General features: G+C 37.9%; 1 protein-coding gene across 3 annotated transcripts in view; it reads left to right on the forward strand.

The window, feature by feature from the left end:
* Window positions 1–14987, forward strand: part of nfat5b (nuclear factor of activated T cells 5b) — a 28847-nt gene that overhangs the window by 2408 nt on the left and 11452 nt on the right. For 2 of the 3 annotated variants that reach the window (XM_026319897.1, XM_026319898.1), the window contains exons 2-3: window positions 11166–11291; window positions 14015–14639. In XM_026319897.1, coding sequence (XP_026175682.1) covers window positions 11166–11291; window positions 14015–14639 — 751 coding nt within the window. Of the gene's footprint in view, window positions 1–11163; window positions 11292–13469; window positions 13533–14014; window positions 14640–14987 lie in introns of those variants that run through there. The other variant, XM_026319899.1, reaches the window with a different exon arrangement.

The following is a 14987-nucleotide window of genomic DNA, read 5'->3' on the forward strand; positions in this document are numbered from 1 at the left end:
GCAAGTAATCCAGGAAGAACCAAAGAAAAACCAGTCTTTCTAACAAAGGCAATCCAGACAGAAATAATAGTCATACTACCTTTTGTTGGCTGGTAAAGTATTTCCCATCAATTTCCATCAAAGCTGGCAATTGTCATGGCTTTCCCATAATTTATATCATATCCCAAGTTTAAGATCTAATTGTAAAATCATGCACCTTGACATAGTTTGTGTTTTTTTATTGACACCCATCAAAGCTCAGTCAATTATTAACTCTCTGTCTGCTCTGTGTGTAAACTTAGGCTTAAACAGCACTCTATTAATATTGACTTTTCTGTGCTAAACAAACTTAGCGGCATGCGCTTAAAAATACTTGATTACCATGAAAGCTCGTTGATATCTGATGATAAAAGAAGAAATGCTGTAGAGAGAAAGCATCTGAAAGATAAAGAAAGTTAATTTAGCAGTTCATAAATATTCTGTTCCAAATGAATCAATAGCTGGAGTCCAAACTCAAATCTGTAGTTAGGATACATAAATAAAAGACAGAAATATATTTTTTCTCACTGTTTTGAATATTGACATAATTAACTCAAGGCTCAGAAGTCTTGTGAACAGGGATGTCCTTACATTTTTATCAGTGACAATGTTTTGTCAGTGTTTCGTTGTCAACCACAGCTTCTTTATGGTGTCTTCATCTGTTTAACATTAACCCCAACCTGTTCTGCATTCTTCCAACAGTCGATGGGATCGTCTTGATTGGCTAGTTGCCAGGCATCACAGAGACAGCAAATGATCTCTGACACTGTACTAGTTATTAATTTGTTTGGACTCATTTTTTGGACTAAAAATGTGAAGAACTGCTAATTCCCCATACTGTACTCAATGTTGGCTTTATATCATATTGCCTTAATTTTATAACTGTGCTGTATACTATAATGTAGTGCTATGAATGCATTGGATCAGCACACTTAAATTTGCTCAGTATAGCCAACCGAACATGAGATTAACCCTAATCCTAATAAAACTGATCATATCACTCAGGTATTTTCTGACATTGTACAAATGTGAGTCTGGATGTAGATAAAAGAACCTCATTTTCTCCAGGGCCCATGGCATTCACCCCAGGGATTTGGGTGTGGCCTTTAGGCTCCTCAGTCATTTACAAATGCTATACTTGTCAAATCTACAAAGCCTCAATGTGATGTCCATCCCACTCAGGAGCTGTATCTCTATTTTGACTACAGTTGTGTTTGCAATATTGTAAGCTCTTGGAATCTCTTAAATTTTATGGGATGATGAGAAGAAAGAATAGAAGTTCAGAAAACCAAATTTAGCTTTGCTGTTTGTTTCAGAGTAGTTACATACTTACTAAAGTAGGAAACAAACCAGAAACACTTAGCAGGTTCTTCCTGCACTACAAGGCATGTGGCCTTGATGGCATATTTATCATATCTAATTCTGCAGTATACACCTAAATATCCACACATTCACACAACAGCACATTTCTGAATGCATTATTAAAATACTGAGTTACCTTTAGAATCTACCCTTTTCTCATCCATGATGATTAAAATTGTGTTAATCATATGCTGCAGTAAGTGTTCAATTGACAGCATACACGATGGTATTAAAGAGCAATCGTCTTTTATTTGCTCTTATTAATGAGGGCTGAGTGCTGGTGCTGCTTATAAATCGCTGGTGTATTCATTGCTCTGGTGAACTGTTGATTAGCTCATGCAGTGCGTCCTGAAAAACAAATGATTTAATGGTGCAAATTAATAAATCACACCTCTAAATGTGGGGTCACTTTAAGTCTTTACTTTTAAATCTTTTTTGCTATTAACACTACCCTAACTACAGTAACAATTCTAATCAAGGTTAAGTTATGATTTCATCTCATCTTGTATTTACTGCATACTTATGCCATTATTTTGGTTGAAGCAAATCATTGTATACGTGGATAAACCTGTTAAGCTGTAGCACTGGTTTATTTTTTTAACCTGCAGGTAATCATGTACTATATAAAATACATCTGGTTTGCAAGAAAGTTATCATCAAACTCATAATTAAGTAACAAACTCTTTGTCAGATAAGTAGGATACCGCTCCTTGGGTTGTATTGGGTTAGCAGGTTAATTGTGTTATGAAATAAAAGTAGATCTTTGCTTAGCCTGAAGCAGCCACAGACAGAGTTTATTTTTTGGCTAAATGTTGCTGTTGAGCAGGGTAACACATAGACAAATTACAGTGCTGCATACCTTCCAGTCAACACCCGTGGCAGGATTTAGTTCTGTTTTTGTTTTCTTACTGTGGTAAACTGAAATATCTGCCTCTTCATTAAAGTGTTTTGTTCTCCCTAGCATGAATATTAATTTATAGTTCAGCGTAAGACTTCTGTTAATTAATCTGTAGATGATATTGTTTTCAAAATGGAGAGAGAAAGCAATGTATTTTCAGATTTCTTTAGATTTGGGTTTGATTAGGTTTAGATTGGGTTTAGCCTTGCCCCTGCCTTGTCTAAAGGAAGACTGCATAACCATTAATGCTTTTGTTTCCGATCAGCCCATGGAAGATTTCTCATATTCGTCTGTGAAAAGCCCAAAGCACCTGTGAGATTTAACGTCCCCCCCTTGTGCTTCTCTCCAGAGCCGGATGATTCTGAACTAAGACATTAAATATTAAGTGTGCTGAATCTTGGCTGGCAGGAGTCTTTCCACTGGCAGATGACAAGTAGCAGTTAAGGTGTCATAAGCTCATAACTAGGCTGCACACACTATGTTACACAGCCAGCCAGGCTTATTCCTGGCTCAAAATGACAGAAAGACTGTATCTAAACTGTGGCCTATTGAAACATAATTTATGAAAACATTTTTAATTCATGCAAGGCCCAGCCAGTCTATGTTCTCAGTGTTTATTAATGAAAAGTTACAACATAGTTCAACAAGAATTTCTATAGACCAGCTGATTGACAAATACAACTGAAGACAGATGTCTGTTTTACAGTGTGATGTTTCACATGCACACACAGGACCATTGGTTATCATCCTATACAAATACACTAGAACACCAACTTCATGTAATTCAATATATAAGCCTCACAACAAACCCTTACCTCTGGGAAGCTTATCATATTCAGTTTTTGTTGAAACTGTGCCAGAGAGCTGTTGATTCAAGTCTTTGTACATTGTGGACAAATGGACTGAATCTTGTGTATTGTGTATTGTGTAATTGTAATGAAGTAAAATAAGCTTCAATCTGAAACTAGCTGACATTTAACACCTGCACTCTGACTCTCCTCTCTCTCTCTCACTATTCCTTTCCTTTTGTATTCTGTCTGTTGCTAAGCCTCACAGCTGTAATAAGCTCAGATATAGCATGCAAAGCTGATGGTAATGTTTCTTGTATCAGTTAGTGTTGGTGTTCTCACTCTGGATCTGAGCCATTTGATTACATTTTAGGTCTCATTATTCTCTGGTTCTTTGAACTGGGTCGTGTCTTCTTTTTTTTTAAAAAATCAGGTCACATTTTTGAAAATCATTTTACTTAGCGCTTACTTTTCCATGAGTCTGTTTTGGATCAGCTCCAAACCTTTGGATTTTGTTTGTTCATTTTAGTGAATTCATTTGTGTCCTGAGTAGCAATGATTTGCTATCTATCCATATGTTTTTTTCCATCTTTCATCCATCCATCTATCTTGCATTTTGTAATACATAATAGCTACAGTCGCATAATGGTTTCCAAACCAGGATCCAAGTTCATGTGTCTTTCAGGGGATGAATCTGTTCTCATCAATTCTTGTTTCTGCACTGTCATATCTCAAAGTTTCCTTATAGGGACTTAAAAAGAGGTATTTACTTTGGAAATGCTGAATACCTTTGCCATAAAAGCAGTAGTCAAGCTTAACAGTTTGGTATCTCAGTATCCTGTGTTTTCATGTCTTTTCTGAGTCATCACCTGCTGCTTCCTTGGCAGAATGGCAGGGCTATAATGAGTAACGGCATTGGACTGTCCGATTCCCGCTACATCCTGTCATTGTTGGTATTCCTTCTCGCTGTCTTGATTGTGCCACAGGTTTGGATCCTGAGAGAAATGCCTGGTTTGGCCAGAGAAATTTTATGGTAGCAGAGGAATGCTCCCAGCAAAGAGAAGAAGTAACACCTTTGTGTGTTCTTAATTCGTATAGGATGATAACCAATGGTCCTATGTTTTTAGAAAGGGTGTTGGCATTGAGAGGTCAATAACCATAACCACACAAAATTTTATTCTTCACAGAGTGTAAACTTTGTATAATCGTACATCATCTCTCAATTTATCCTCTTTCCTACAATGTTCAGGAAGCATCAGCCAGCATGTTAGGTTGATTACAGTTGTTGCTGATGTATTAAAATTTCTGACTTTTGTACTCCCAGGGGTAGTATAAAAAAGGCTGTAGCATAGAGGTGCTTACCAACATCCTACATGGGAAACTAGCAACAACAACTGGAAGCCACACAACACGGCAGCACTTTTCATCATTACGGAGTAGGACTGTGCCAAATGTCAATTTTTGTTGCATCGCTATAAGATTAAGGTCAATCTCGATGATAGGAGTTGGCCATTTTTTATTCGATATGGACAGGTATAGAAATATAAGAGTTTAGCACACGGGTACGGTTGCCACCCACTTTTCTCTAACTCATTCCATCATTGTTTTGATAGAAAGCACGAACAGCCAAGGATAAAAAAAACAATCATGTGACTGGAAGAGAGTTAGAGCACATCAGTTAGGTTGACGCACACAGCACAGAGCGTGGAGGAGCATCCAGCAGCAGCTCACATGCTAATGTTTGGGCTGCTGCCGCTGTGTAAGCCAGTACATCAGGAGTGGGACCTGATTAAAGAGAAGATGAACAGAATAGAAAATGTTGATGACAACTCAAGTTCCAGTGTTAATGATGAAAACACTGAAACAGACACAGCCCAGGGCTCAAAAGTCGAGAGCATTGTTGAGAGGAAGGGTCTGAGGACTTTGAAGTGTGGAGATATTTCAGGTATTTAAAGTCCGACAAGAAGCAGAGTAGCATGCACTGCAAAACATAGATGTATATTTAACAAGAATATACAAATGTCCCACTAAAAACAGTTAATACCACTAATCTTTTTTACCACCTAAAGCAGTGCCATCCTCTGGAACACATAAAATGCAAGACTTCACAGTCCCAGACCCAAGCAAGTATTGCTGGTCCCTTGAAACAAGTCACGAAAGAATTTAGTTTTTATTCTTGTGTAAAATGTGAAAGCTTATATTTTAGTTGTAGATATAAGAAATAAGATTCTATATTTTTATATTTTAAATAATTGACCAAATTTAGTGTGTTCTCCTGTAAGAGGTTTTTGACTCCTCAGAATATAGATTTATTTAATTTATTATAAAATAATATTTAAATAAAAATAACATATCTTTATATGTCATATGGGAGTAAAAAGGAACCATTACGTTTGACTGAAATAGTGCTTTGGTTTATAGCCATATATATCGATATAAATTGTGATAAGATTTTTTTCATATCACCCAGCCCTATTCTGGAGTCAGAACTTTTTCTATCAGAGCCATTTGAAGATGAATAATTACATGCAAATTCTTCACTTCCCAAATGCAAATCAGACTTCTACTGATCCAAAGAAGTTGAGAAAGCACAAGGAAGGTCTCAGGATGTCTTGGACTACACAGCCAAGTGATCATTTTGGAATTTTACAACATTTTGAAAATAGGCTCTTAGTCCTACATTCTATTGCTCTATTTAGGAAAAAGAGCTTTTGTCATATCAGTAGAGTCAGGTTTTGATATGATACCGTTCTAAGTTTTGACAAGTTGTGGTTAGCATGGCAGTTTGGTCACTCTGTTAGTGAGTACGTGTGTGCAGTGTTACTAAAGGCTCTTCCTGTTGCCTCAGCATGGTTTTTCCTGTCAGCCAGAGAGCATTGCCTGTGGTGGCAGACCAAACAATTGATGAACAGTTCTGCCTAATATTTGTTTGTATGTGTGACTGTGTTTGTGTGTGTGTGTGTGTGTGTGCTTGAACTACTTTCTTTGAGGACCATTTTGAGCATTGAGCATTTTGAGCATCCATTGAAGTCAGGACATCTTGACCAGTCCTCAATTTTTCAGCCTACTGTTTGAGGGTTAACAGTTGTGTATAGGTTTAAAGTCAGGGTTGGGGTTAATCATTTAGTTGTAATGGTTAAGGTTAGGGAAAGGATCTAGGCATGCATTATGTCAGTGACTGTCCTAATATGTGTCTGTGTGTGTGTGTGTTTGTTGTGATTGGAAGCATTGTGTATTAGTTTACTAAATGTTTGTAGCTGTGTGCATGACATTTTGTGGTGAGTGTGTATGTGTTACGTTTGTGTGTGTGTAGTCCTCTATAAATATTTTGAATGCCATCGCTTCCTGAAGTCACACTTTCATGTTAAGGTGTCTGTTTCATCTTTCATCGTCCACTGGTAAATACAGGACGATGTAAAGGTCAATAGAGCATAATTCTCTGACAGAATTTAACATTATATTTGTAAATTTATTAAATGCAGGTCAGAAAATAAAAATTGATATTATGTGTGTAAGTTCATTTAAAGGTACAGTGTGTAAAATGTGAAAGATTTAGTACCATCTAGTGGTGAGATTGTAGAATGCAACTTTCTGAGCGCTCATCATACCCCAACCTTTCCAGCATTGATGGGGTTACTGTGGCTGTCACCTTTAAACAAAATAAGATTCCCAGTCTAGAGCCAGTGTTTGGTTTGTCCATTCTGAGCTACTGTAGGAACATGGCAGTTCAGTATGGCTGCCTCTATAAAAGGAGACCCGCTCCCAATGTAGATTTGTAAGGCTTATCTAAGCTAAAGATAATGCAACACTTGGTATTTTCCAATTATTACACACTAATGACAAGGTATTTATGACTACTATATTGCATTTCTGCTAATAGATCACTCTGAATATTACACATTGAACCTTTAAGTCTGAAAACCAAATGGTTTTTAATAATAATATTATGATATACACGTTGTTCTTAGTGTCTAAAATTTCTTTGGGCTTGTGCATTTAATATTTTTGCCAATAGTCAAAAATGTGCTGTTGTAGTGTTGCTGTATTTATATCAAAAATTCAGCGGCTGCAGAATTTTGACAAACACTGAGTAGCTGTGATTTTATTCACCTCTTCTTCTGTGGTGTGCCATTCCTGTCTGTTGTCTGTTTCTTGTCTGTTTTAATACATGATAAAGGCTACTGTTGTGCTGAGCTTTTCTTGAATATAATCTTTCCCATCTATTTATCACCATTTATCATGTCACTTTTGCAGTATGCATGCTTCTTGTTTGACAAGCGGTAGAATTAGCCAGCGAGTAAATGTACATTCAGCTGCCAGTTTATTAGATAGACATACTTAAGACTCTTCTTCACAGTTGTGAAGGTCATAATGTTTGGTTTTAGTTGAAGCTGTATTATAGAGGTGTTGGCTCATCTTTTTAAACATGTGTGGTACCAAAAGGATACTATAAGCACTATAAGCACTTCTACACTTAACTCTTTGACATAGTACGTGACTTTCTCTTGTGTACCGGCACTTCTCACAAGCTTTTCTGCCCAGGGACAGGATGTCAGCAATTCAAACTATTTCAGAGAGCTGCTGATTTAAGTTAATGATAATTTTGGAGTGTATAATGCATTATAAAGAAAGATGTTTCTGTTATTTACCCCAGCCACATAAACATAAACACTGTGGATAAAATACTACAAACATGGGTCAGCCAATATGAATTTTGAGCCAGGCCTATAGCCTGTCACGGTGTAAATACACAATGTCCAATGACAAAGTTTCAAATTGGGGACTATCCTTTGTCCTTGTTTGGAGTAAGTATTATGCTCCCAGCTATTTTAATGAAAATGTGACCTAAATGTAAGTGAATTTATAACTTCATTATACATGAGGTGTTAAGATATTAATCATTTACATGTAATAAAAATCAAATTATGTGACTTGGTAATTTATTACTATTAAAGTAGACGTGATATACAGAGGTCCTTGCATTAATTTAAAAAGGACATGCATTAGCAGTACATTATTTAAGCTTGAATTAGTTTGATCTTTTAGTACAAGGAGGTGGCCAAAAAGATTAACTGTGGTGACATTTTGCAGAGACGGTTCCATGTTTTGCCACAATGTTGTGGTATTGTTCATGTAATGCCTGCACTGTTAATGCCCAGTTCTTCATCTAGATCTGGATAGTGCTGTTTTAGTTTCTCATTTTCTCACATTATGTCACGCGAGATGCAAACGCTCAAAAGTCTTGGCCACTGATCTGTGTTGCTATGGAGTCCCTGGCAGCCTTCATGTAGGCTTGGCTGTAAACATTTCAGGGTTGTTGTACATGGTTTGCTGCAAGTGCCAGCCCCTTCGCTTTTTTCCCTTGCCTGCTTGGATTAATTCCCAAATGTACTGACAAAGTGAACTTAATCTTATCTTCATCACTTTTTGTTCAACGGTATACCACAAAGTTAAAAAATCCACTTAATGTTTCCCTTTAACCTGAATTTTTTAATTGCTTAATTTCTGCTTGATAGGATTCCACATGACAATACCACTAACCTGTTGGGCAAGTTGAAGTACAGAAGAGGGACTGGGAGCATAATAAACAAGACAGAGAGAGTGAGATAGGTAGGTTGAGTGGAGGAGGGGGGCAGAAGCGGGGTTAAATCAGTCACTCAGCCAAAAAAAAACAGTGCCACGCCCCAGGTGCCAGGGCTAGTAAGAGCAAGCAGCAGGAATGTGAGAGAAATGAATGGGAGTGTAAGTCCTGCCATTCACATGGTGAGTGCTTTCCTTTTTCACCTTTAGCCTGCACTACATGCCATATAAACATTTCACAACAAATTGTGAGGGTTTAAAAGCAAAAGTATTTTACCGTTGGCTCCAAAAATATCTAACTTGATGCAAGATTACTGATGATAAACCTGAATTGAAAGTGTGTTTTTCATAATTTATCCTTATATTTACATTTAGCATTAGTGTCAACTTTAGTTAATGATGGCCACTTTTTTTGTTGATATTTATGAAAAAAGTAGTAACAGTATGATAAGACCTGATCAAAACTAACCAAATGAATATGTTGTCCATCAGTATAAATATTTCTGATTTTGTTACTATGATTATCACAGAGAGATAGAAAATAAAAGTTTTCTCTCAGTGATCTGCAAAACATGACTGCAGTGTTACAGAATATCACGTGGGGTGTGAGTCATTACACTTTATTTCCCGGCTAATGTAGCTGACCATTTTTATTTTTTTAACCTTCTCCTGTGTGAAAGGGTCAGTGTTTTGTCATGTATAAATAAAGAGCTTCACTCTGTCCTGCTTTCAACGAAACATATGCAGCAAAATAAGATTTTTTTTCTTCTTTAAAAACGTCAAGGCACTGTGGAAACACTTTGAACAGGCTAGCCAGTGATTCAAGACCACTGCTTTGAGGAAAGAGTACATATTTTCTGTCTGTGCGGTTGTGTGTTTACTGGTAGGGCTGCTCGGTGCTATGAGCACATGTTCCTGCATGTGCAGTCTGTTAGGCCTAAGAAGACTGTAAAGTTAAAGTGTAAATTCAGGGGCAGAGAAAGCGCTTTTGTGTGTGTGGGGGGCGGCTGTTCGTGTGAATGTAATGCATGTGTGTCTGTGATTGTTTTGTTTGGAGAACTTTGCAAATAACCAGCAAAACCAGACTAAATGCAGTGTGTATGTGTGGTTCAGTGTGAGTTATATGAGTTTGCTGAGTCCAGATTTAAGCTCCCTTTCTGGGAACCAGCATTCCCTGATTTTCTAAAGCGAGCTGTAAGAGACTGGAGGGCTTTGGGAATGAAGAGGCATGGGCTGGTTTCAGTATGTCCCAGGTTTGTCTATTGTACACAGTGAGTGGTAACAATGGGAGGGTTAAGTATCTGATGTACACACCAAACCCTGGGACTCAGCTGCAAGTAATTAAAGTTGGCAGTTGGCAGAGAAAAGAGTCAGGCGACTGTAATTGCCGCTCCAAGTTCATACCATAATATTTGGATGATGAATCAGGCTGCTAGTAAAAGTGTTGTCATGCTGTTGACCCAAGGCTTTCTCCCCTCCCTATGTCCTGTTGGCCCTGGGCCAAGGCCATGGTGTCAACACTGGGGGGGATCAAATCAGTTCAACCATACTGCCCCGCAAACACAGACAATTTTTATGTCAAAGAATGCATTGGTTCTACTTTTTTCCATCCTTTTCTTGTTTAACTGTTCTAATAAGAGATAAGGGATACATAAACAACCACAACCAAATGGAAACAAAAAGAAATTATTGGATGAAGGCTAATCCACACACAACAGTCAAGGTTCAGAAAATAGTTTTTATTTAAAAATGCCAAACTTGCATGAATATCTTAAATGAACATCAGGCTTAGACTGTTGTGATGCCATTACAGTTGATCATCAGTAATTGCTCCTTTCATCACTTACCTCCACATCACCTGCTCTCCTGTCAGTGTTCTTCTTCTCTCCTCTCTCTCCCTCCCTCTGTACTCTGAGTCCACCAAGGTGACAAAAACAAATGCTGTTGCTTACCATGACATTCAGGAATGGTTTACTCAGTTTCTGATCTGAATGGCAATTATTAGGTTATTATATCAAGAAACACTGGCACCTATTGTATGTGGTGCTGACACTGCTACAGATGTTTCTGCTTGAGGCTAGCAGTTCGAGGTTACATTAGTTGCTACTTGGGATCTGAGCTGAGGCAGACTTGCCATGCAAAGTTCCCATAAACATAACTCTGTGCTTGTGGGAATTTCTTTGTCATTTATTCTTTGCCAAACAGGTTAGTGGTTCTGTTCTTAAAATTGTGTACTAATTGTGTTTGTATTCTTCTACAGTAATGATGCAGATGCAGATACAGTTACACTGTAATTGAAACATTGCCATGGCTTGATTTACAATACATAGAGAAACTGTATTTCTGAGAAAAGCATGATATAAAACCACAGGGAGTCATGTTATTTTTATGTTTCATGTCTACAAGCTAATCATTGAGTTGAAACATTTATGTCATGACTTATATCATAAATTGCTGAGCTCCTGTTATTAAGTCATCTTATGATTCATTTTATCTGTGCTTCACTCCTTTCTCAACAGAATCAGTGTGTGACCTTTTTCCCAGAGAGCTGCAGTTGCCTTCCTCCACTCAGCTAAACCCAGCAGTCATGAGCCAAAAGAGCGGTGGAGAGACAGGGCCTCCCCCTTCAGTTTCTCTACCGTCAGGTAGGATCCTATTTCTCCTATTCTTATTTCTCCTCTAACAGCAGGACCGATCAGGCGCCACCCCCACACAACACCACTAATGTAACAGTCTGTACCTGTAGGCAGACAGACACCTGCCTGCGGTGGTAAAGCTAGTCAGACAGCTAGCGTAGTACTTTGTCATTCTTCTGTGTCAGTCCTAAAAGGAAGGAGATTATGTCATCGCAGTAAATAAACTGAACATGCTCGGTATCTGTACTTTGAGAGATATTTGTGTGATCTTCTATATGTTGTGGTCTCTTGCAGCAACAAGGTTTTGAAATGTAGGCCATGCACAGTGGGTTCAGAAAGTGTTTGTGTTGTGTTTTCCAGTTTTTGTTTTTTTTTTGTATTGTATTAAAAACTTAATGTATATAAGGTAAGATTTGTCAATGTCTTAAACAGTCCATAATACCTGGCAACAGCTTGTCATTTACAGGGGCTTGAACATTTCTTTCATGTTTTTAGGGACTTGACTGACTGTATTCAATGTGTGTTGTTTTGCATTCCATTGTGGAGCTATAAAGAAACACACAAGTCTAGAAATTAAATATGTAGTGAGGCCTACAAACTAGTTCAGGCAGCCCCTCTTGAGTTAGTTACAACACTAACATCACAGAGTCCTCTCACTGCAACACATCACACACACCTTTTCAATCATAGCATACCAGTGCTCTGCTCATTCTCTTGTTGCATGGCTGTGACCACTGCTCACCTGAAAGCTATGCTGCTGCTACCTGCAAGGCTGCCCCTGCTGGCAGTATTTCAAAAGCTCCACCTCCACCCTACCACCCACCCGAAGGTTCTGAGTATGACTTCCAGCTTTAGGCGAACATAGCATTATCGCCACAGTGTCAGAGCAAAAACATTGTTAATGGCAAATTAGGGCACAATTTAAGTTGTGGCCATTTTTTTTATAGCTGATATTCTTGTAGCCACACTTTAACCCATAATGACTAAATGTTACCTGGGAAGGGAAGGAAAAAGGTCATTTGTAACAGTTTGGTGTGGTGCTTTTTAGACAGACTCCAGCTGTTTTGTTGGATATGTTATGATAAAAGAGTATTTAATTGAACAGATCTTTTACAAGGTATTGGGAAAAAAATGTATGCATGTAGCTGGATTGTCTGGTTTTTGTGTTAAACATCGCAAAAAGAACAGATATTGTACAGACCAGTGTACAGCTCATACACACACAACAAAAGACAAACAGGTTTGAAGCATTTTTTTTTTAAATCACCTTTTTATCTGTTGTTTTTAAGAAATCTAAATATGTTTTTGTTTTCAGGAAAATGTGAAGTAATTATAATCTTTCCCTTTATTTTTATTTCACTTAACCCCCTCAAGTACTAAATATTGAAAAAAAAACATAAAGATAAATGGGAATAATACATCCGAGACAGGATTCCCGTCTGAAAAGATCAGGCGACTGACTCTGAACTCAGAAAATCCAGGGTGCACAGCAACATGTGGAGTGTTAATTTTATTGAAAATATTCAGTATAAAAGTGCACTATGAATTGCCATGATGATTACTTGATAGTTAAAGAATACAAGGCACAGGTCATTACTTACAAATATAATCCAAACTAATAAATATTGGACTAAAATATTTTTAGCTTTTTGCAGTTATGCAGGATTTTTCTCAATCTCTCAGAGCATTGATGTCTTTCCAAAACCAGAAAAAAACATTTGTTCTGTAGCAGAAAGGCAATACAAGGGTAGTCAGACAGGGGCAATACAAGGGTAGTCAGACAGGATCAACTATCTTTCAGTACTTTTGGGTTTGAGGTCAGCTATGTCTTTGTGTTTTGATACTTGCTCAAAATGAACCTAATTCAACATGTTTTATGTGCTTCTTTTTTGTCACTGTATGTTTTGTAAACTAATGAAGCACCAAACAACCCACGATGTTAACAAGCAGCCTAACTCTTTTTTTTTACAATCTGCAACTCAACCACACTTTGCTTCACTCTTCATCTAGTTCATTGTAACTATTGGGATGCTTTTGCAATTACAGTGTATGTCAGCATGCTGGAGCAACATTTTTTGACACACAAAATATCCTGTGTTATTTCTTTTATTTATTTATTTTATCTGAAAAAAAAAAAAATTACTGTTCAGCTCTTATTGCTCATTCGCTGTCTCATTTTTATTCCAGGAAGTTCCCTCTGAAGCAGGGAGTGTCTGCATATAAAATGGTCTGCAGTTCTCTGCTTCATAGGTCAGAAGCTTGTTTATTTTGTCTCTGCGGCTACGTTCAGTCCCAACAAAATGAACTTTTGTAGAAAAAGAAGAGAAAAGCTCCAATAATTGGCATGCATCATACTATTCATATTACTATTTTGAACTTCCCTCTCCATGTCATCATTTTGACTATTTTTTTTATTTAGTTGTTATTCAATTTTTAGTTTTGTAGTTGTTTTTTAATATATTCACATTTTTTTTTAAATAAAGGGGACTGTTAACCTCTCTTATTTGGCCCCTTTTTACTCACACCTATACTTTACATATTCAGATACCATCACCACCACAGATGCACACATCACATTCAATGACAAGGGGGAAATTTTAATTGGACATATGTAAAGTACTAAACAAAAGCAAAAAATAAACAATCATGAACAGATTTTGCTGCTTAAATGGGACTGCTAGCCAACACCTGTTGAGATGCCTTTATTTACTTTCAAATTGTTTGTACTGTAGATGCCTCTTCTCTGAATATGGAAGGCCCCCGCAGTGCTTGTTCCACCTCTTCCAGTTCTACCATGCATTCCAGTGCTTCAACCGATGACCAGAATCCAGTTCACAGCAGCAATGTTGACCCAGAGGGTACCAAGAGTAGCCGAGCAGTTACAGAGGTCATCGCAGCTGAAAATGGGGATGGCAATGGCAGCAGTGGTGGTAACTGCAGAGGTAACACTGAGCTAGGAGGAGGAAAAGGCGTGACATCCCAGGATGCCCAGCCACATCACCAGATGACCCCATCTAAGCGGCGCACCGTACTGAACATCTCTCCACCTCCACAAGATCTGTTTGATGATAGCAGTATGTCCTGTCAGAATGAAACAACCCTGGACTCTGAGCAGAGTAACAGTATCTGGGTGGATGACTCTCTCTCCAACTTTAGTATCATGAGCACTGTCTCTTACAATGACAACACAGAGGTGCCACGGAAATCCCGCAAACGTACTCCTCGTCAGAGGCCCGGTCCCAAGTCTGTGCCCACAGAGGAAGCCAGCATGGACATGTTTGATGCAGACAGTGCCAAAGGCCCACACTTTGTCCTGTCACAGTTAGGCTCTGATAACAAGACTGGGCCAAAAGGAAGGTTTGTGTAACCCTTAGACATAGTTAATTTGGGATATTTTAAATACACATGTACATATCATGCCACCTCTAGATCTCATTAAATTGCCAAAGGAAGCTATGTTTATGTACAGATAGGTTATGACTTGAAGGAAAAACCAGCATTAAGTATGTTTAGAAAGCTTCCAGGGCAAAGTCTCTGAGGCTGGTCTTGAGGGATGAACAACATACTTGCAAAAGGATAGAATCCAATACATTTTTACTCGTTTGGTGTTGTAATGACAGTGATGTGAAATACATATATATGTGTATATATCACTTGTAGTTACACAAGTTCTTAAGCAGCTGCTTATGTTATAGTGCTATTCTC

The sequence above is a fragment of the Mastacembelus armatus genome, chromosome 3 (genome assembly GCF_900324485.2).
Source record: "Mastacembelus armatus chromosome 3, fMasArm1.2, whole genome shotgun sequence".
Classification (NCBI taxonomy): Eukaryota; Metazoa; Chordata; class Actinopteri; order Synbranchiformes; family Mastacembelidae; genus Mastacembelus; species Mastacembelus armatus.